The sequence below is a fragment of the Mobula birostris genome, unplaced genomic scaffold (genome assembly GCF_030028105.1).
Source record: "Mobula birostris isolate sMobBir1 unplaced genomic scaffold, sMobBir1.hap1 scaffold_594, whole genome shotgun sequence".
Classification (NCBI taxonomy): Eukaryota; Metazoa; Chordata; class Chondrichthyes; order Myliobatiformes; family Myliobatidae; genus Mobula; species Mobula birostris.
In genome coordinates, this window is record NW_027278316.1 from 125,865 (window position 1) to 149,490 (window position 23,626).

At 53.4% G+C, this 23,626-nt stretch overlaps 1 protein-coding gene across 2 annotated transcripts in view; it reads left to right on the forward strand.

The window, feature by feature from the left end:
* usf2 (upstream transcription factor 2, c-fos interacting) overlaps window positions 1-23,626 on the forward strand; it is an 87,244-nt gene that overhangs the window by 23,339 nt on the left and 40,279 nt on the right. For both annotated transcript variants that reach the window (XM_072250741.1, XM_072250740.1), the window contains exons 4-5: window positions 3,181-3,300; window positions 4,119-4,275. In XM_072250741.1, coding sequence (XP_072106842.1) covers window positions 3,181-3,300; window positions 4,119-4,275 — 277 coding nt within the window. The remainder of the gene's footprint in view (window positions 1-3,180; window positions 3,301-4,118; window positions 4,276-23,626) is intronic.

Consider the following 23,626-nt stretch of genomic DNA (forward strand, 5'->3'; position numbering starts at 1 on the left):
ACCCCACCAGAGAGATGCCCACTGTCTTGCCCACCCCTCCTGCTCTGTGACTCAACAGGAATTTGTTTTCCAGTGGATCTGTTCATCTTGCTGCCTGGCCGGCTAAGTGTTTGTTACAGGAATTGCTGTGTTGTCCAAAAGCCTTCGGCACTCATATATGGATAGGGTGCCGAATACTTATGCACAGCGCTGTATTTGTCAACGTGGAACGGAGAGCAAGTCTGAAAATGTGGCGGCAGCAGAGGGCGTTGGGAATGGTGAGAGCAGAGTGCTGCGAGAGGGCTGTGGTAAGGGCGCAGTGCCAGGGGCAGGGGGTGGTGTGGGTGCAGACACACCCAACCCTGAGACACCAGGCAAGGATTATTTAAACAATTGGTTTATTGATTATTACAGAATGTCTGTCTGGTGCTTCCCACTCCCTCCCCTCTCCCTGGCCCTTTCCCACTCTCGGCCCATATCAGAATCAGGTTTATCATCTCTCACTTACTGTATGTCATGAAATTTATCTTTTTTTGTGACTGCAGGACAGAGCAATCCGTAACATAAACATATATGTGCTCAGGATGTTTGTACAGTATGTCATGTACTGAGATCCAGTGGGTTAGGCTTCATTCAAATCAGACCATTGCACAGTGCATTGAGGTAGAGCAAGGTAAAACAATAACAGTGCAGAATTTCCTGGCCATGCTCTGATTTTGTTTTGGTTTTCTGGTATCTGCATTTCATTTTTTTCATGGATGTGGGAACGGAAATGACGGAAGTTCTGGGCTAATGGCAGCATGTGACAATAGAGGGAGGGAGGGCACAATGAGCTCACAGATTAGTACCGTACCCTCATTAAAATCCCAGCTCCTATCCCATGGAAACATTCCGGGTCCCACTCCCATCGTGGGAGGGCCTCCCATAAGACACAGGAGCAGAACCAGGCCATTCACCCATCGAGTCTGCTCTGCTGTTTCATCATCGCTGATTTATTATCCCTCTCAATTCCATTCTCCAGCCTTCTCCCCCTAACCTTTGATGCCCTGTCTAATCAAGAACCTATTAACCTCCACCTATTAACCCTGAGCAGCGCCATCGTTCCTACGTGCTTCAAGGCCGCCACCGTTGTCCCCGTGCCGAAGAAGTCTTCAGTGTCCTGCCTCAACGACTACCGTCCTGTTGCACTCACATCCATCATCATGAAGTGTTTCGAGAGACTCGTCATGAGGCACATCAAGACCCTGCTGCCCCCCTCACTGGACCCCCTGCAGTTTGCGTACCATCCCAACCATTCAACAGACGACGCCATCTCTAACACCCTCCACCTGGCCCTAACCCATCTGGACAAAAAAGACACGTACGTTCGAATGCTGTTCATAGACTTCAGTTCAGCATTCAACACAATCATTCCTCAGAAACTGATTGGAAAGCTGAGCCTACTGGGCCTGAACACCTCCCTCTGCAACTGGATCCTAGACTTCCTGACTGGGAGACCTCAGTCAGTCCGGATTGGAGGCAGCATCTCCAACACCATCACACTGAGCACGGGGGCCCCCAGGGTTGTGTGCTCAGGCCACTGCTGTTCACTCTGCTGACCCACGACTGTGCTGCAACACACGGCTCGAACCACATCATCAAGTTTGCCAATGACACGACCGTGGTGGGTCTCATCAGCAAGAATGATGAGTCAGCATACAGAGAGAAGGTGCAGCAGCTAACGGACTGGTGCAGAGCCAACAACCTGTCTCTGAATGTGAACAAAACGAACGAGATGGTTGTTGACTTCAGGAGGACACGGAGCGACCACTCTCCGCTGAACGTCGACAACTCCTCCGTAGAGATCGTTAAGATCACCAAATTTCTTGGTGTTCACCTGGCGGAGAATCTCACCTGGTCCCTCAACACCAGCTCCATAGCAAAGAAAGCCCAGCAGCATCTCTACTTCCTGCGAGGGCTGAGAAAAGTCCATCTTCCACCCCCCATCCTCACCACATTCTACAGAGGTTGTACTGAGAGCATCCTGAGCAGCTGCATCACTGCCTGGTTCAGAAATTGCACCATCTCGGATCGCAAGACCCTGCAGCGGATAGTGAGGTCAGCTGAGAAGATCATCGGGGTCTCTCTTCCCGCCATTACAGTCATTTACACCACACGCTGCATCCACAAAGCAAACAGCATTATGAAGGACCCCACGCACCCCTCATACAAACTCTTCTCCCTCCTGCCGTCTGGCAAAAGGCACCGAAGCATTTGGGCTCTCACGACCAGACTATGTAACAGTTTCTTCCCCAAGCCATCAGACTCCTCAATACCCAGAGCCTGGACTGATACCAGCCTACTGCCCTCTACTGTGTCTATTGTCTTGTTTATTATTTATTGTAATACCTGCGCTGTTTTGTGCACTTTATGCAGTCTTGGGAAGGTCTGTAGTCCAGTGTAGTTTTCATATTGTTTTACGTAGTTCAGTGTAGTTTTTGTATTATTTCATGTAGCACCATGGTCCTGAAAAACGTTGTCTCATTTTTACTGTGTACTGTACCAGCAGTTATGGTCGAAATGACAATAAAAAGTGACTTGACTTGACTTGAAATATACACAATGATTGGGCCTCTATAGCCGTCTGTGGCAATGAATTCCACAGATTCACTGCCCTCCGGCTAAAGAAATTCCTCCTCATCTCTGTTCGAAATGGATGTCCCCCTATTCTGAGGTTGTCCCCTCTGCTGCTAGACTCACCCACTATAGGAAACATCCTCTCTACATTCACTCTATCTATATCTTTCAATGAGATTTTCCCCCTCATTCTTCTAGACTCCAGTCTGTAGCTCCTCATATGATAACACTTTCATTCCCGGAATCATTCTTGGACCCTCTCCAGTGCCCAGCACAACCTCTCTAGATCGGGCTCAAAGCGAGCCTCTATTACCCCAACAGAGGGTTACTCTGTCCTTGGACGTTGTGGGTGAGGAGGTTGGGAGCAGACTGGAGGGGAACGGGAGAATCCTGGGAGTGAAATTGTTGGGGGGAAGGGAGAGGGAGGGGCTCGAACCGGGGATGGGACTGGTGCAGATTTGGGAGTTTGAGGGGAGGTTGGTTGTACCCCCAGCAGGGTGAGTTGGTTTGGGTGTGTAGTGGGGAGGGGGGGAGTGGTTGACCTAAGACCTGCCCCTACTGACCTGTGACATCCCCCCTCCGCAGGTGACGTACCGGGTGGTGCAAGTATCAGATGGACAGCTGGACGGACAGTCAGACAGCGCGGGAGCTGTCAGCGTTGTCTCCTCCACTGCCTTCACCGGCAGTCAGCAGGCTGTGGCACAGGTGAGTCCCGGATAGCCCCCTGACCTCAAATTGACAGGGTTGGAAGGAGGGAGCTGTGACCTTGTTTGAGTCAGGGGAGAGAGGGCAGATGGAGAGTCAAAGGTTTGGGTGTTTTTTTTCTAGTTTGGAGCAGTGTAGCCACTTGTGGGTGAGTGTGGGTTCAAAGGTCAGACCGGATGGGAATGGGTCAGGATCACTGTGGGTTCAGATGTTGGGCCTCTGGTATTGAAGTGTCAAAGGTGAAGAGCAGGCAGAGGTAAAGAGCCGGGGTTGCATGTCAGCGAATGGGCAATATTATTATGTGGTCAGAGGGATGAACTACACCTCATGCACTATGACCTTTAACCATCCCCTCTCCCAGTCTAACTTTGACCTTTCCATCCTCCTCACTCCAAGATGTCCCATTACTACCCTCCCTCTCATGCCCCTCAGTGACCTCTGCCACAGATGTTTGTCTTTTACCTCTGATGCCCCCATGAACTCAATGTGAGCTCTCCATGACCCATGTGGCCTCCTTGTAACCTCATCTTCTGATGCCTGACCTCCAATCTGTCCCATGCGCTTCATGACCTCGCTGTAACCCTCATGATCCCTTGACCTGACTCTCACCCCCTGATACTTCTTCAGCCTGTGGTGACCTTCAATGACTGTGATCTCTTAACCATGTGACTCCCTGACCTCAGTCTGATCCTGTTGTGATCTCTTGACTCTGAAGGCCTCTTGTAACACCTGTGTCCCCACTGTGACTCCTTAAACCTTGTGACCCACTCCATTGACCTTTTAACCCTGCTGTGACCCTCTCCTCTCTGCCCCGGCAGGCAGTAATCCAGAATCCATTCAGCAACGGCGGGAGCCCCTCAACGGAGTCGGTCGGAGGGGAGGCGCGGTTTACCTACTTTCCAGCCTCAGCCGTGGGCGATGGAGCCACCGCGGTCGTCTCAGCCCAGGGGGACCCCTCGTTGGCCCAGGGCGGAGGTGAGTGGGGCGGCGCAGGCATGTGGAAAGAAGAAAATGGAAGGAGGGGAAGGGACTTGGGGGGTGAAGTGAGGGTCACTCTTGGGCATTCAGCTGCACAAATGGCCTACCTTCCCCGACCTTCCAGATGCTCCCCTCCCCAAAAGGAACTGTCAGTGCCCATTTCCTCCCTCTCCCTCCCAAACACACCTCCTGGGGACAGGTTGACTTCCTCCCCGCCCCCCCCCCTCCCCCCGGTGCAGGGAATGGTCCTCCTATCGTGACAACCCCTCGGGGTCTCCATTCCCCCCCCCCCAATCTGCTCGTTCCCCATTGGGAATCCCTCTTACCTCCTCACTGCTTTCAACATCACAGTCCCCATGTTTCCCATAAACTCCTTCACACTCTATCTGCCCCTCACCCAGGGGAGAGGCGTGGGGGTAACAGCAGCTGATCCATGTCAGTGGGATGTGAGAGGGAACCGGTTGTCACATGGAGAATGTGCAAACTACACACACACACACACACACACACACACACACGCATGCACTGACAGACAGACACACATACACACACTCTCTCTCTCTCCCTCTGTCTCTCTCTCTCTCATTCTCTCTCTCTCTGTCTCTCGTCTCTCGTCTCTCTCACTCAATCAGCACACCACTGGCCCGGACCTCCATGCAGAATATGACCCGTCTACAACCACTCTTTGCCTTCTGTGGGCAAGCCAGTTCTGGATCCACAAAACAATGTCCCCTTGGATCCCATTCCTCCCTACTTTCTCAATAAGCCTGGCACAGGGTACGTTATCAAATGCCTTGCTGAAATCCATATATACTGTTCTTCTTTCATCAATGTGTTTAGTCACATCCTCAAGAAATTCAATCAGGCTCGTAAGGCACGACCCACCTTTGACAAAATACTGACTATTCCTAATCATATTATGCCTCTCCAAATGTTCATAAATCCTGCCTCTCAGGATCTTTTCCATCAACTTACCAACCACTGAAGTATGACTCACTGGTGTATAACTTCCTGGGCTATCTCTACTCCCTTTCTTGAACAAGGAAACAACATCTGCAACCCTCCGATCCTCCGGAACCTCTCCCCTCCCTATTGATGATGCAAAGATCATTGCCAGAGGCTCAGCAATCTCCTCCCTCACTTCCCAAGTAGCCTGGGGTACATCCCATCCGGTCCCGGTGACTTATCCAACTTGATGCTTTCCAAAACCTCCAGCACTTCCTCTCTCTTAGTATCTACATGCTCAAGCTTTTCAGTCTGCTGTAAGTCATCCCTACAATCGTCAAAATCCTTTTCCGTAGTGAATACTGAAGCAAAGTATTCATTAAGTACCTCCGCTATTTCCTCTGGTTCCATACACACTTCCGCACAACTTTGTGGGCCGAATGGCCTGTATTGTGCTGCAGGTTTTCTGTTCCTATACTCACACTCACACACTCTCTCACTCTCTCACAATCTCACACACGCACACACACATTCTCGCACTCTCATGCACACAGCAACACAAACTCACTCACTATCACTCTCTATCACTCTTTCTCATGCTCACTCACACACACACTCATGCACACACTCACTCAGTCACTCTCACTCTTGCTCACGCTCACTCTCTCACACTCACGTACACATACACTTCCGCGCTCACACACAGACTGACACACTCTCACACTCACTCATAAACAGACACCCTGACACGCTCTCACACTCCGTCACGCACCCTCGCACTCTCACTCACTCTCCCAGAGCTGAGGATTGAGCCTGGGTCTCTCGGGCTGAGAAGCAGATTTTCTAGCTACTCCTCGTTTCCTGACAACTCTTGTGGTGACGAGCAAGCTCGCCTCTCCCTGAACCAGAGTGCTCCAGGAAGAAACCTTCACTTAAACAATCACTTCTCTCTGTTGCGTCTGGTGGTTGTAAGTAAGAAATGCCTTGTCATCACTGGCTTCAGACGGGGTGCATTTGTTTTGTGGCTGCAGTACAGGGAAAGGCATAAAATTACAGACTGCAGAATAAGTAAATATTTGAAGGAGAAGAGGAATAATGAGGTAGTTTTCGGGTTGATGGATCGTTCAGAAATCTGACGGCAAGGCAGAACTTGCCCACTTCTTAATTTCCCCATCTCACCAAACATCGCACATACCCTGATTAATTGTCTTCCTCTGCAACCTCACCGAGTCACAAAACACAGAAGCCGGCCATTTGGCCCACCTGCTCCATGCTGACATCGATTCCTAACTGAACCGGACACATTTGCCTGCACTGGACCCCTACCCCTCTAAACCCTTCCTCTCCATGTCCCTGTCCGAGTGCCTTATCAACGTTGTGAATGTACCTGCCTTGACCACTTCCTCTGGCAGCTCGTTCCACAAACAGACCACACTCTGGGTGAAAAACTTCCCATACTGGTCTCCTTTAAAACTTTCCCCTCACACCATAAACCTGTGCCTCCAGGTTTAGATTCCGCTACCCCGGGGAAAAGGATTGTGATCACCCACCTTACCTCTACGCCTAACAACAGGAATTCTGCAGATGCTGGAAATTCAAGCAACACACATCAAAGTTGCTGTCCTGACGAAGGGTCTCGGCCTGAAACGTTGACTGCACCTCTTCCTAGAGATGCTGCCTGGCCTGCTGCGTTCACCAGCAACTTTGATGTGTGTTATCTCTACCCCTCATGGTTTAATAAATCTCTGTAAGGTCACCCCTCATCCTCCTTCACTCCAGGGAAAACAGTCCCAGTCTGTCCATCCTCTCCTTATAACTCAAACCCTCCAGTCCCAGTAACATCCTCATGAATCTTTCCTGCACCCTCTCCAGCTGAACAAGATGCTTCCTATAGCTGGGTGACCAGAACTGCACACAATACTCTGAGCGCAGTCTCACCAATGTCCTGTACAGCTGTAACATAATGTCCCAACTCCTGTACTCCATATCCTGACAGATGAAGGCCAGCGTGACAAACAACCGTGTCGACCTGTGTCACCACTTTTAGAAAACGGTGTACCTGTACTCTGGGTGTACAGTTGTGACAATCCCTCAAAGCCCCAAATGACAAGTTGTTCCCTCCTGCATACCTGCAGAGGTCAGGCAGCTCACAATATCCCTGGAATTAGTTACTTATCAGCATATGACATCCTTCACAATGAAAGTCAGCTCCCATATTTACAGGTTGCAACATTAAAATCTCCACAATACCTTAGGTCATTTGGGATGTGTGATGGGACAGTGTGGAGGGAGCTTCACTCTGTGTCTGACCCTCGGAGTATGTGATGGGACTGTGTAGAGGGAGCTTCATTCTGTGTCTACCCTGGGAGTGTGTGATGGGACGGTGTGGAGGGAGCTTCACTCTGTGTCTGACCCTGGGAGTGTGTGATGGGACAGTGTGGAGGGAGCTTCACTCTCTAACAGACCCTGGGGGTGTGTGATGGGACAGTGTGGAGGGAGCTTCACTCTCTAACAGACCCTGGGGGTGTGTAATGGGACAGTGTTGAAGGAGCTTCACTCTGTGGCTGACTACAGGAGTGTGTGATGGGACAGTGTGGAGGAAGTTTCACTCTGTCTGACCCTGGAAGTGTGTGATGGGATGATCTGGAGAGAGCTTCACTGTGTGTCTGACCCTGGGAGTGTGTGATGGGACGGTGTTGAGGGAGCTTCACTCTGTGTCTGACCCTGGGAGTGTGTGATGGGACGGTGTGGAGGGAACTTCACTCTGTGTCTGACCCTGGGAGTGTGTGATGGGACGGTGCGGAGGGAGTTTCACTCTGTGACTGACCCTGGGAGTGTGTGATGGGATGGCGTAGAGGGAGCTTCATTCTGTGTCTGACCCTGGGGGTGTGTGATGAGACAGTGTGGAGGGAGCTTCACTCTCTGGCTGACTACATGAGTGTTTGATGGGACAGTGTGGAAGGAGCTTCACTCTGTGTCTGACCCTGGGAGTGTGTGATCGGACAGTGTTGAGGGTCCTTCATTCTGTGTCTGGCCCTGGGAGTGTGTGATGGGATGGTGTGGAGGGAGATTCACTCTGTGGCTGACTACAGGAGTGTGTGATGGGTTGGTGTGGAGAGAGCTTCACTCTGTGTCTGATCCTGGGAGTGTCTGATGGGACAGTGTTGAGGGTCCTAATTCTGTGTCTGCCCCTGGGCGTGTGTGATGGGATGGTGTGGAGGGAGCTTCAGTATATATCTGACCCTGGGAGTGTGTGATGGGACAGTGTTGAGGGAGCTTCACTCTGTGGCTGACTACAGGAGTGTGTGATGGGACAGTGTGGAGAGATCTTAACTCTGTGTCTGACGCCGGGAGTCTGTGATGGGATGGTGTGGAGGGAGCTTCATTCTGTGTCTGACCATGGGAGAGTGTGATGAGACAGTATGGAGGGAGCTTCACTCTGTGGCTGACTACAGGAGTGTGTGATGGGACAGTGTGGAGGAAGTTTCACTGTGTCTGACCCTGGGAGTGTGTGATGGGATGGTGTGGAGAGAGCTTCACTGTGTCTGACCCCGGGAGTGTGTGATGGGATGGTGTGGAGGGAGATTCACTCTGTGTCTGACCCTGGGTGTGTGTGATGGGACGGTGTGGAGGGAACTTCACTCTCTGTCTGACCCTGGGAGTGTGTGATGGGACAGTGTGGAGGGAGCTTCACTCTCTAACAGACCCTGGGAGTATGTGATGGGACAGTGTGGAGGGAGCTTCACTCTGTGTCTGACCCTGGGAGTGTGTGATGGGATGGTGTGGAGGGAGCTTCACTCTGTGTCTGACCCTGGGAGTGTGTGATCGGACTGTGTGGAGGGAGCTTCACTGTTTCTGACCCCGGGAGTGTGTGATGGGATGGCATAGAGGGAGCTTCATTCTGTGTCTGACCCTGGGGGTGTGTGATGAGACAGTGTGGAGGGAGCTTCACTCTCTGGCTGACTACATGAGTGTTTGATGGGACAGTGTGGAAGGAGCTTCACTCTGTGTCTGACCCTGGGAGTGTGTGATCGGACAGTGTGGAAGGAGCTTCACTGTTTCTGACCCCGGGAGTGTGTGATGGGACAGTGTTGAGGGTCCTTCATTCTGTGTCTGGCCCTGGGAGTGTGTGATGGGATGGTGTGGAGGGAGCTTCAGTATATATCTGACCCTGGGAGTGTGTGATGGGACAGTGTTGAGGGAGCTTCACTCTGTGGCTGACTACAGGAGTGTGTGATGGGACAGTGTGGAGGAAGTTTCACTGTGTCTGACCCTGGGAGTGTGTGATGGGATGATGTGGAGGGAGCTTCACTCTGTATCTGACCCCAAGAGAGAGTGATGGGAGAGTGCGGAGGGAGTTTTGCTCTGTGTCTGACCCTGGGTGTGTGTGATGGGATGGTGTGGAGAGAGCTTCACTGTGTCTGACCCCGGGAGTGTGTGATGGGATGGTGTGGAGGGAGATTCACTCTGTGTCTGACCCTGGGAGTGTGTGATGGGACGGTGTGGAGGGAACTTCACTCTCTGTCTGACCCTGGGAGTGTGTGATGGGACAGTGTGGAGGGAGCTTAACTCTGTGTCTGACCGTGGGTGTGGGTGTGTGTGATGGGACAGTGGGGAGGAAGTTTCACTGTGTCTGACCCTGGGACTGTGTGATGGGAGGATGTGGTGGGAGCTTAACTCTGTATCTGACCCCAAGAGAGAGTGATGGGACAGTGTAGAGGGAGCTTCACTCCGTGTCTGACCCTGGGAGTGTCTGTTGGGACAGTGTGGAGGGAGCTTCACTCTGTATCTGACCTTAGGAGTGTATAGTTGAATGGTGTGGAGGGAGTTTCTCTCTGTGTCTGACCCTGGGAGTGTGTGATGGGAGGGTGTGGAGGGAGCTTCACTCTGTGTCTGACCCTGGGAGTGTGTGATGGGTTGGTGTGGAGAGAGCTTCACTCTGTGTCTGACCCTGGGAGTGTGTGATGGGTTGGTGTGGAGAGAGCTTCACTCTGTGTCTGACCCTGGGAGTGTGTGATGGGACAGTATGGACGGAGCTTCACTCTGTGTCTGACCCTGGGAGTGTGTGATGTGACAGTGTGGAGGGAGCTTCACTCTGTGTCTGATCCTGGGAGTGTTTGATGGGACAGTGTGGAGGAAGTTTCAATGTGTGTGACCCGGGGAGTGTGTGATGGGACAGTGTGGAGGGAGCTTCACTCTGTGTCTGACCCTGGGAGTGTGTGATCGGACTGTGTGGAGGGAGCTTCACTGTTTCTGACCCCGGGTGTGTGTGATGGGATGGTGTGGAGGGAGCTTCATTCTGTGTCTGACCCTGGGGGTGTGTGATGCGACAGTGTGGAGGAAGCTTCACTCTCTGGCTGACTACATGAGTGTTTGATGGGACAGTGTGGAAGGAGCTTCGCTCTGTGTCTGACCCTGGGAGTTTGTGATCGGACTGTGTGGAAGGAGCTTCACTGTTTCTGACCCCGGGAGTGTGTGATGGGACAGTGTTGAGGGACCTTCATTCTGTGTCTGGCCCTGGGAGTGTGTGATGGGATGGTGTGGAGGGAGATTCACTATGTGTCTTACCCTGGGAGTGTGCGATAGGATAATGTGGTGGGAGCTTCACTCTGTGGCTGACTACAGGAGTGTGTGATGGGTTGGTGTGGAGAGAGCTTCACTCTGTGTCTGATCCTGGGAGTGTCTGATGGGACAGTGTTGAAGGAGCTTCACCCTGTGTCTGACCCTGGGACTGTGTGATGGGACAGTGTGGAGGAGGTTTCACTGTCTCTGACCCTGGGAGTGTGTGATGGGATGATGTGGAGGGAGCTTCACTCTGTATCTGACACCAAGAGAGAGTAATGGGACACTGTGGAGGGAGCTTCAGTCTGTGTCTGGCCCTGGGTGTGTGTGATGTGATGGTGTGGAGGGAGCTTCACTCTGTGTCTGACCTTATGTGTGTATAGTTGAATGGTGTGGAGGGAGCTTCACTCTCTGTCTGTCCCTGGGAGTGTCTGATGAGATTGTGTGGAGAGATCTTTACTCTGTGTCTGACCCCGGGAGTCTGTGATGGGATGGTGTGGAGGGAGTTTCACTGTTTCTGACCCCGGGAGTGTGTGATGGGATAGTGTGGCGGGAGTTTTACTCTGTCTCTGGGCCTGGGAGACTGTGATGGGATGGTGTGGAGGGAGCTTCATTCTGTGTCTGACCATGGGAGAGTGTGATGGGACAGTGTGGATGGAGCTTCACCGTGTGTCTGACCCTGTGTGTGTGTGATGGGACTGTGTGGAGGGAGCTTCACTCTGTGTCTGGTGCCTGGAGTATGTGATGGGACGGTGTGGAGGGAGCTTCAGTCTGTATCTGACCTTGGGAGTCTGTGATGGGACAGTGTGGAGGGAGCTTCACCCTGTGTCTGACCCTGGGACTGTGTGATGGGACAGTGTGGAGGGAGCTTCAGTCTGTATCTGACCTTGGGAGTCTGTGATGGGACAGTGTGGAGGGAGCTTCACTCTGTGTCTGACCCTGGGAGTGTGTGATGGGCTGGTGTGGAGGGAGTTTCACTGTTTCTGACCCCGGGAGTGTGTGATGGGACAGTGTGGAGGGAGCTTCACTTTGTGTCTGACCCTAGGAGTGTGTAGTTGAATGGTGTGGAGGGAGTTTCACTCTGTGTCTGACCCTGGGAGGGTGTGATGGGGCGGTGTGGATGGAGCTTCACTCTGTATCTGACCCTGGGAGTGTGTTATGGGATGGTGTAGAGGTAGTTTCACTCTGTATCTGACACCAAGAGAGTGTGATGGGACGAGGGAGCTTCACTGTGTGTCTGACCACAGGAGTGTGCGATGGGACAGTGAGGAGGGAGCTTCACTCTGTCTGACCTTAGGAGTGTATAGTTGAATGGTGTGGAGGGAGTTTCTCTCTGTGTCTACCCAGGGAGTGTGTGATGGGACAGTGCGGAGGGAGCTTCCCACTGTGTCTCACACTGGGTGTGTGTGATGGGACAGTGTTGAAGGAGCTTCACTCTGTGACTGACTACAGGAGTGTGTGATGGGACAGTGTGGAGGAAGTTTCACTGTGTCTGACCCTGGGAGTGTGTGATGGGATGATGTGGAGGGAGCTTCACTCTGTATCTGACCCCAAGAGAGAGTGATGGGACAGTATGGAGGGAGCTTCGCTCTGCATCTGACCGCTGGAATGTGTGATGGGACGGTGTGGAGGGAGCTTCACTCTCTGTCTGATCCCAGGATTGTGTGATGGGATGGTGTGGAGGGAGCTGCACTCTGTGGCTGACCTTAGGAGTGTATAGTTGAATGGTATGGAGGGAGTTTCGCTCTGTGTTTACCCCAGGAGAGTGTAATGGGACAGTGTGGAGGAAGTTTCACTATGTCTGACCCTGGGGTTGTGTGATGGTCAGTGTGGAGGGAGCTTCACTCTGTGGCTGACTACAGGAGTGTCTGATGGGACAGTGTTGAGGGACCTTCATTCTGTGTCTTACCCTGGGAGTGTGTGATGGGACAGAGTGAAGGGAGCTTCATAGTGTGTCTGACCCTAAGGTGTGTGTGATGGGACAGTGTGGAGGAAGTTTCACTGTGTCTGACCCTGGGAGTGTGTGATGGGATGATGTGGAGGGAGCTTCACTCTGTACCTGACACCAAGAGAGAGTGATGGGAGAGTGCGGAGGGAGTTTTGCTTTGTGTCTGACCCTGGGTGTGTGTGATGGGATGGTGTGGAGAGAGCTTCACTATATGTCTGACCCTGGGAATGTGTAATGGGACAGTATGGAGGGAGCTTCACAGTGTGTCTGACCGTGGGTGTGGGTGTGTGTGATGGGACAGTGGGGAGGAAGTTTCACTGTGTCTGACCCTGGGACTGTGTGATGGGAGGATGTGGTGGGAGCTTAACTCTGTATCTGACCCCAAGAGAGAGTGATTGGACAGTGTGGAGGGAGCTTCACTCTGTGTCTGACTGCAGGAGTATGTGATGGGATGGTGAGGAGGGAGTTTCACTCTGTGTCTGACCCTGGGAGTGTGTGTTGGGACAGTGTGGAGGGAGCTTCACTCTGTATCTGACCTTAGGAGTGTATAGTTGAATGGTGTGGAGGGAGTTTCTCTCTGTGTCTACCCCGGGAGTGTGTGATGGGACAGTGCGGAGGAAGCTTCACTGTGTCTGACCCTGGGAGTGTGTGATGGGATGATGTGGAGGCAGCTTCACTCTGTATCTGACACCGAGAGAGTGATGGGACAGTGTGGAGGGAGCTTCACTCTGTGTCTGACCTTATGTGAGCATAGTTGAATGGTGTGGAGGGAGCTTCACTCTCTGTCTGACCCTGGGGGTGTGTGATGGGATGGTGTGAAGAGATCTTCACTCTGTGTCTGACCCTGGGAGTCTGTGCTGGGATGGTGTGGAGGAAGTTTCACTGTGTCTGACCCTGGGAGTGTGTGATGGGATGATGAGGAGGGAGATTCACTCTGTATCTGACCCCAAGAGAGAGTGATGGGAGAGTGTGGAGGGAGCTTCACTTTGTGTCTGGCCCTGGTTGTGTGTGATGTGATGGTGTGGAGGGAGCTTCACTCTGTATCTGACTGCAGGAGTGTGTGATGGGACGGTGTGGAGGGAGCTTCTCTCTGTGTCTGACCTTAGGAGTGTATAGTTGAATGGTGCGGAGGGAGTTTTGCTCTGTGTCTGACCCTGGGTGTGTGTGATGGGATGGTGTGGAGAGAGCTTCACTATGTGTCTGATCCTGGGAGTGTGTAATGGGACAGTATGGAGGGAGCTTCACAGTGTGTCTGACTGTGGGTGTGGGTGTGTGTGATGGGACAGTATGGAGGAAGTTTCACTGTGTCTGACCCTGGGACTGTGTGATGGGAGTATGTGGTGGGAGCTTAACTCTGTATCTGACCCCAAGAGAGAGTGATAGGACAGTGTGGAGGGAGCTTCACTCTGTGTCTGACTGCTGGAGTATGTGATGGGATGGTGTGGAGGGAGTTTCACTCTGTGTCTGACCCAGGGAGTGTGTGTTGGGACAGTGTGGAGGGAGCTTCACTCTGTATCTGAAACCAAGAGATTGTGATGGGACAGTGTGGAGGGAGCTTCACTCTCTGTCTGATCCCAGGATTGTGTGATGGGATGGTGTGGAGGAAGTTTCACTGTGTCTGACCCTGGGAGTGTGTGATGGGATGATGAGGAGGGAGATTCACTCTGTATCTGACCCCAAGAGAGAGTGATGGGAGAGTGTGGAGGGAGCTTCACTTTGTGTCTGGCCCTGGTTGTGTGTGATGTGATGGTGTGGAGGGAGCTTCACTCTGTATCTGACTGCAGGAGTGTGTGATGGGACGGTGTGGAGGGAGCTTCTCTCTGTGTCTGACCTTAGGAGTGTATAGTTGAATGGTGCGGAGGGAGTTTTGCTCTGTGTCTGACCCTGGGTGTGTGTGATGGGATGGTGTGGAGAGAGCTTCACTATGTGTCTGATCCTGGGAGTGTGTAATGGGACAGTATGGAGGGAGCTTCACAGTGTGTCTGACTGTGGGTGTGGGTGTGTGTGATGGGACAGTATGGAGGAAGTTTCACTGTGTCTGACCCTGGGACTGTGTGATGGGAGTATGTGGTGGGAGCTTAACTCTGTATCTGACCCCAAGAGAGAGTGATAGGACAGTGTGGAGGGAGCTTCACTCTGTGTCTGACTGCTGGAGTATGTGATGGGATGGTGTGGAGGGAGTTTCACTCTGTGTCTGACCCAGGGAGTGTGTGTTGGGACAGTGTGGAGGGAGCTTCACTCTGTATCTGAAACCAAGAGATTGTGATGGGACAGTGTGGAGGGAGCTTCACTCTCTGTCTGAGCCCAGGATTGTGTGATGGGATGGTGTGGAGGAAGTTTCACTGTGTCTGACCCTGGGAGTGTGTGATGGGATGATGAGGAGGGAGATTCACTCTGTATCTGACCCCAAGAGAGAGTGATGGGAGAGTGTGGAGGGAGCTTCACTTTGTGTCTGGCCCTGGTTGTGTGTGATGTGATGGTGTGGAGGGAGCTTCACTCTCTGTCTGATCCCAGGATTGTGTGATGGGATGGTGTGGAGGGAGCTGCACTCTGTGGCTGACCTTAGGAGTGTATAGTTGAATGGTATGGAGGGAGTTTCGCTCTGTGTTTACCCCAGGAGAGTGTAATGGGACAGTGTGGAGGAAGTTTCACTATGTCTGACCCTGGGGTTGTGTGATGGTCAGTGTGGAGGGAGCTTCACTCTGTGGCTGACTACAGGAGTGTCTGATGGGACAGTGTTGAGGGACCTTCATTCTGTGTCTTACCCTGGGAGTGTGTGATGGGACAGAGTGAAGGGAGCTTCATAGTGTGTCTGACCCTAAGGTGTGTGTGATGGGACAGTGTGGAGGAAGTTTCACTGTGTCTGACCCTGGGAGTGTGTGATGGGATGATGTGGAGGGAGCTTCACTCTGTACCTGACACCAAGAGAGAGTGATGGGAGAGTGCGGAGGGAGTTTTGCTTTGTGTCTGACCCTGGGTGTGTGTGATGGGATGGTGTGGAGAGAGCTTCACTATATGTCTGACCCTGGGAATGTGTAATGGGACAGTATGGAGGGAGCTTCACAGTGTGTCTGACCGTGGGTGTGGGTGTGTGTGATGGGACAGTGGGGAGGAAGTTTCACTGTGTCTGACCCTGGGACTGTGTGATGGGAGGATGTGGTGGGAGCTTAACTCTGTATCTGACCCCAAGAGAGAGTGATTGGACAGTGTGGAGGGAGCTTCACTCTGTGTCTGACTGCAGGAGTATGTGATGGGATGGTGAGGAGGGAGTTTCACTCTGTGTCTGACCCTGGGAGTGTGTGTTGGGACAGTGTGGAGGGAGCTTCACTCTGTATCTGACCTTAGGAGTGTATAGTTGAATGGTGTGGAGGGAGTTTCTCTCTGTGTCTACCCCGGGAGTGTGTGATGGGACAGTGCGGAGGAAGCTTCACTGTGTCTGACCCTGGGAGTGTGTGATGGGATGATGTGGAGGCAGCTTCACTCTGTATCTGACACCGAGAGAGTGATGGGACAGTGTGGAGGGAGCTTCACTCTGTGTCTGACCTTATGTGAGCATAGTTGAATGGTGTGGAGGGAGCTTCACTCTCTGTCTGACCCTGGGGGTGTGTGATGGGATGGTGTGAAGAGATCTTCACTCTGTGTCTGACCCTGGGAGTCTGTGCTGGGATGGTGTGGAGGAAGTTTCACTGTGTCTGACCCTGGGAGTGTGTGATGGGATGATGAGGAGGGAGATTCACTCTGTATCTGACCCCAAGAGAGAGTGATGGGAGAGTGTGGAGGGAGCTTCACTTTGTGTCTGGCCCTGGTTGTGTGTGATGTGATGGTGTGGAGGGAGCTTCACTCTGTATCTGACTGCAGGAGTGTGTGATGGGACGGTGTGGAGGGAGCTTCTCTCTGTGTCTGACCTTAGGAGTGTATAGTTGAATGGTGCGGAGGGAGTTTTGCTCTGTGTCTGACCCTGGGTGTGTGTGATGGGATGGTGTGGAGAGAGCTTCACTATGTGTCTGATCCTGGGAGTGTGTAATGGGACAGTATGGAGGGAGCTTCACAGTGTGTCTGACTGTGGGTGTGGGTGTGTGTGATGGGACAGTATGGAGGAAGTTTCACTGTGTCTGACCCTGGGACTGTGTGATGGGAGTATGTGGTGGGAGCTTAACTCTGTATCTGACCCCAAGAGAGAGTGATAGGACAGTGTGGAGGGAGCTTCACTCTGTGTCTGACTGCTGGAGTATGTGATGGGATGGTGTGGAGGGAGTTTCACTCTGTGTCTGACCCAGGGAGTGTGTGTTGGGACAGTGTGGAGGGAGCTTCACTCTGTATCTGAAACCAAGAGATTGTGATGGGACAGTGTGGAGGGAGCTTCACTCTCTGTCTGATCCCAGGATTGTGTGATGGGATGGTGTGGAGGAAGTTTCACTGTGTCTGACCCTGGGAGTGTGTGATGGGATGATGAGGAGGGAGATTCACTCTGTATCTGACCCCAAGAGAGAGTGATGGGAGAGTGTGGAGGGAGCTTCACTTTGTGTCTGGCCCTGGTTGTGTGTGATGTGATGGTGTGGAGGGAGCTTCACTCTGTATCTGACTGCAGGAGTGTGTGATGGGACGGTGTGGAGGGAGCTTCTCTCTGTGTCTGACCTTAGGAGTGTATAGTTGAATGGTGCGGAGGGAGTTTTGCTCTGTGTCTGACCCTGGGTGTGTGTGATGGGATGGTGTGGAGAGAGCTTCACTATGTGTCTGATCCTGGGAGTGTGTAATGGGACAGTATGGAGGGAGCTTCACAGTGTGTCTGACTGTGGGTGTGGGTGTGTGTGATGGGACAGTATGGAGGAAGTTTCACTGTGTCTGACCCTGGGACTGTGTGATGGGAGTATGTGGTGGGAGCTTAACTCTGTATCTGACCCCAAGAGAGAGTGATAGGACAGTGTGGAGGGAGCTTCACTCTGTGTCTGACTGCTGGAGTATGTGATGGGATGGTGTGGAGGGAGTTTCACTCTGTGTCTGACCCAGGGAGTGTGTGTTGGGACAGTGTGGAGGGAGCTTCACTCTGTATCTGAAACCAAGAGATTGTGATGGGACAGTGTGGAGGGAGCTTCACTCTCTGTCTGAGCCCAGGATTGTGTGATGGGATGGTGTGGAGGAAGTTTCACTGTGTCTGACCCTGGGAGTGTGTGATGGGATGATGAGGAGGGAGATTCACTCTGTATCTGACCCCAAGAGAGAGTGATGGGAGAGTGTGGAGGGAGCTTCACTTTGTGTCTGGCCCTGGTTGTGTGTGATGTGATGGTGTGGAGGGAGCTTCACTCTGTATCTGACTGCAGGAGTGTGTGATGGGACGGTGTGGAGGGAGCTTCTCTCTGTGTCTGACCTTAGGAGTGTATAGTTGAATGGTGCGGAGGGAGTTTTGCTCTGTGTCTGACCCTGGGTGTGTGTGATGGGATGGTGTGGAGAGAGCTTCACTATGTGTCTGATCCTGGGAGTGTGTAATGGGACAGTATGGAGGGAGCTTCACAGTGTGTCTGACTGTGGGTGTGGGTGTGTGTGATGGGACAGTATGGAGGAAGTTTCACTGTGTCTGACCCTGGGACTGTGTGATGGGAGTATGTGGTGGGATCTTAACTCTGTATCTGACCCCAAGAGAGAGTGATAGGACAGTGTGGAGGGAGCTTCACTCTGTGTCTGACTGCTGGAGTATGTGATGGGATGGTGTGGAGGGAGTTTCACTCTGTGTCTGACCCAGGGAGTGTGTGTTGGGACAGTGTGGAGGGAGCTTCACTCTGTATCTGAAACCAAGAGATTGTGATGGGACAGTGTGGAGGGAGCTTCACTCTCTGTCTGATCCCAGGATTGTGTGATGGGATGGTGTGGAGGGAGCTGCACTCTGTGTCTGACCTTAGGAGTGTATAATTGAATGGTGTGGAGGGAGTTTCGCTCTGTGTTTACCCCAGGAGAGTGTAATGGGACAGAGTGGAGGAATTTTCACTATGTCTGACCCTGGGGGTGTGTGATGGGACAGTGTGGAGGGAGCTTCACTCTGTGGCTGACTACAGGAGTGTGTGATGGGACAGTGTGGAGGAAGTTTCACTGTGTCTGACCCTGGGAGTGTGTGATGGGAGGATGTGGAGGGAGATTCACTCTGTATCTGACCCCAAGAGAGTGTGATGGGACAGTGTGGAGGGAGCTTCACTGTGTGTCTGACCCCTGGAGAGTGTGATGGGACGGTGTGTAGGGAGCTTCACTCTCTGTCTGACCCTGGGGGTGTGTGATGGGACAGTGTGGAGGGAGCTTCACTCTCTATCTGACCCTGGGGATGTGTGATGGGACAGTGTGGAGGGAGTTTCACTATGTGTCTGACACCGGCAGTGTGTGATGGGACAATGTGGAGGAAGCTGCACTCTCTGTCTGACCCTGGGAGTCTGTGACTGACTACAGGAGAGTGTGATGGGACAGTGTGGAGCTAGCTTCACTCTGTGGCTGACTACAGGAGTGTTTGATGGCACACAGTGGAAGGAGCTTCACTATGTGTCTGACCCCGGGAGTGTGTGATGGGTTGGTGTGGGGGGAGCTTCACTGTTTCTGACCCTTTTTTTTAAACAAAATTCTTTATTACAAATGTCGGTGCTATACAATATTTACAAAACCAGTGACTAACACATTTACTACACCACAAACAGACAATACATGTTAAACCAATATATTGCCATCCTCATCAATGATGGCATTTACACCCCACGGAGCCCAATGGTCCCGGAACATCTCTACGGTCGCCGTGGACTGTGCGTATTCCTTTTCAATATTCACCCGGGCGCGAACATACCCCCTAAACATAGCCAGGCAGTCCGCCTGGGGAGAACCTCCTGCCACCCTTTTCCAGGAGCAACGGATGGCAATTTTCGCCAGCCCCAGGAGCAAGTTGACAAGGACATCCTCATCCCTCTGTGCCCCCCTCCTTACTGGATGACGATATATGAATAGGGTGGGACTGAAATGCAACCAGAAGGCGGGAAGCAGCCCACGCAAATACGCGAAAAGGGGCTGCAGCCTCACACACTCCACGTACATATGGTACACGGTCTCTTCCAGCCCGCAGAAGTGACACGCGGCTGGGAGATCCGTGTACAAACTAAAGAACTTATTGCAGGGCACTGCTTTATGCAGCACCCTGCAGCCGAGATCCCCAAGGTGCATGGGAAGGACTCCCTTGTAAAGGGACTTCCATCGGGGACCCCCATCACCTCCAGGTGGAAAGACCGACCGCCATGGCGTGTCGGCACGGTGAACAAGGGCTAGGAAGTGGAGGGTGTGGAGCAGCAGCCCATAAAGGTACCTCCTGCCTGCATCCCTGAATGGGATTGTGGCTGTCGATGAAAGACGGCTCAAGTTGTGTGGATTCGTCTCCCGGGTAAGGCTGCGGGGCCTGGGCCCGACGAGCAGCTCAGCCCGAGTCGTTCCACACACCTGAGCCGCACTGACATCCGTTGAGACAGGGCAAGGGTCGGCCAGGACCCCGCCCTCTGCCAGAGGAGGGGATTCCCGGCCTGAGGCAACCATGTTCCAGACTCTCAGTAGATCCTGATAGAAGCCGGGCAGCCTCTGCAAAGCAGCACGGCTGACGCCCGCCGGTGGTAGCTGCATATCTTCGGCAAGACAGCAGCCCCTCCGGAGGAAGAAAGTCGCCAACTCGTGCCACCTGGGAGGGTGCTCGGCGTACAGGAATCTCTGCAGAGTCCTGAGGCGGAGAGCCGCCAGTCGTGTACGTACACACACCTGCGACTGTCCGCCCTCTCCCACTGGGAGACTCAGAACCGCTGCAGAGACCCAGTGCTTCCTGTTTCCCCAGAGGAAGTCCACTAGCTTCCTCTGCATTCTTGCGACAAAAGGGGCAGGGGGGGCCAAGGTGACCATCCGGTACCACAACATGGAGGCCACCAGCTGGTTTATGACCACCACCCTGCTTCGATAGGAGAGCACCCTGAGAAGGCCTGACCAGCACCCCGGGAAGGCCTGACCAGCACCCCAGCCGGGCCATGACTTTTGTCTCCAGGTCCTGCCAGTTCGCCAGCCAGGTCTCCCCAGAAGGACTCAGGTAGACTCCCAGATAGAGAAGGCATCTGGTGCTCCACTCAAAAGCTCTCATCTCCTCCGGCAGGGAGTCCACCTGCCACTGGCCTACTAAGAGTCTGGAACATTTCGCCCAGTTGATTCTCGCGGAGGATGCCGCCGAGAAAACATCTTGGCACTCGCGCATCCTCCGCAGGTCACGGGTCTGTCATCATGAGGAGTACATCATCGGCGTAGGCCGAGAGGACGACCTCCATGTCCGGTTCGCACAGAACCAGACCTGTCAGCCTTCTCCGAAGAAGGCCGAGGAATGGCTCGACACAGATTGCATACAGTTGACCGGACATGGGGCACCCTTGACGCACTCCTCTTCGGAGGTGGATAGGTCCTGTCAATGATCCGTTAATCTTAACTAGGCACTCTGCGGCAGAGTACAGGAGCCGAACTCGGGCCACAAAGTGTGGTCCGAGCCCAAAAGCCTGCAGGGTGCCCACCAGGAAACTGTGGTCCACCCGGTCAAACGCCTTCTCCTGGTCAAGAGAAAGAAACGCTGCCGGGGTCCCAGTCTCCTGGAGTAGGTGGATCAGGTCCCGTACTAGGTGGACATTGTCCTGGATGGAGCGGCCCGGGACTGTGTAAGATTGGTCAGGATGGACCACCTGTCCAATTACCGAACCCAGACGGTTGGCCATTGCCCGGGCGAAGATCTTGTAGTCCGCGCACAAGAGGGAGACCGGCCGTCAGTTCTTTAGCAGGCGGAGGTCTCCCTTCTTGGGCAGTAGGACCACAACAGCTCTCCGCCATGAGAGGGGCATTTCTCCGGTGGCTAGGCTCTCCCCTAGGACAAGGCTGTAATCATCCCCCAGGACATCCCAAAAAGCCTGATAAAACTCAACACTCAGTCCATCCAAACCAGGGGACTTGCCCCTCCAGAGTTGCCGAAGGGCAGTGGACAGCTCCTCCCGAGTCAGGAGGGTGTCCTGACACACTGCGTCCTCTGGGCTGACCTTCGGCAAATCCTCCCAGACCTCATTACACGCCTCCGCATTTGACGGATCAGGCGAGAATAAGGACCGATAGAATGAACGGACCTCGTTGTTAATTCCATCAGGGTCCGTGATGGAGGAGCCATCGGCAGCCAGCAGCTCCACTAGCTGCTTTTGAACTCCCCGCCACCTTTCCAACGAGTAGAAGAAGGGTGAGCCACGGTCCAAATCCTGCAGCATTTGGATCCGTGACCTCACGTACGCACCTCGGGACTGCTGGAGCTGCAGGTTCCTTAGTGCGTCCTTCTTCTCCTGGTATTCCTGCCACAGCTGCTGATCTCCAGCGGTCGGACCGAGGCGGGACTCCAGGTCAAGCAACGCTCTCTCAAGCCGCTCAACCTCAGAGCTCCGCCTCTTTGTCGACCCCCTAGTGTACTCCCGACATAAAAACCGGATGTGGGCTTTGGCCACATCCCACCATAGCCGTAGGGAGCAGAACTCTCTCCGCCTCTCCTTCCAGGAGACCCAGAAAGCTCGGAACGAATCCCGGAATCGGCTGTCCTCCAGCAGCCGGTTGTTAAAATGCCAATACCCAGATCCCACCCGAGGGTGTAGTGGAATAAATTCCATCCACACAAGGTGATGATCCGAGCACGACACCGGCCGCATGGAGGACGCCGACACGCGGGAGACGTAGGCCCGAGAGATGTAAATGCGGTCTATCCTGGAACCTCCTTCTCTAGGCCTTCTCGAGAAGGCGCTAGAGTTGGGGTGAAGATTCCGCCAGCTGTCCACCAAGTCAAAGGAGCCGACTAGCTCCTTTAACTTTTTTGCCGATGCTGGGTCGCGTTGGAGGCCCGAACGGTCCTCCGCCTCGAGGGTACAATTGAAGTCTCCCCCGAGGATGACGCAATCCCCAGGATCGATGGAGCTCAGCAGGGTGGACAGCTGGCAGAATAGGCGCGTCTGCATCACACGGCGTCTGGGAGCATACACATTGATAAAATGCAATGGTACGCCATTCAGGCGCACAGCCAGGTGGAGCAGACGGCCAGGCACAACGTCTTGGACTCCTTCAATTACTGGCTGGAAGGTCGGGGCCAACAGGATCGCCACCCCGCTAGAAATGGAGCTGAGGTGGCTCATGTAGACCCCGCCCCGCCACTCCAGGAGCCAAGCAGACTCGTCCCCAGGGATGGCACGGGTTTCCTGCAGGAAACTCACCGTATACCGCCCATCCCTGAGGGCTGAGAGATTGTTATGCCTGCAAAGAGGACCCCTGCTGCCGTTTACATTTAGACTAGCTATGGTAAGCTTCATGTCGGGAGTACACTAGGCCTTAGCAGCTGTGCCCGTCCCGGTGAGAGCGGAGGCGCCCTCCACCACACTGTCCCAAAAAAAAGCAAGGATACATTTTGCTTTCCGGGCTGGAGCGGTACCAACGCCACCCTGTGACCCACCATCCCCCGTAGGAGCGAGGCTGCTTCTCCCTCTGATGTCCCTTACCAGATCATCCAGGAGAGATTTTAGTTGCCGTCTCTCATTCCCTGACACCACATTCCTCTTCCCCTTCCCCTTCCGTCTGAGGATGACTCGCAGGGACCTCACCAGCCTCGGCATGCTGGGCCAACGAAGCGAGGCTAGTTGAGGCCGGTGCTTGGCACCCTCAGAGGTGAGAATGAAATGCTTAATTTCCTCTACAGGTATTAATAGGGACTTCTCAGGAGGGGTGAGGATGTCCATTATATCACTATCGAAAGAGTCCCCCTCCAACCCGTCACTGCAGACAGAATCCCCATCGGCCTCCCCGCATGTTCCAAAAGATGGCTGCGCTTGTGACCTATACCGC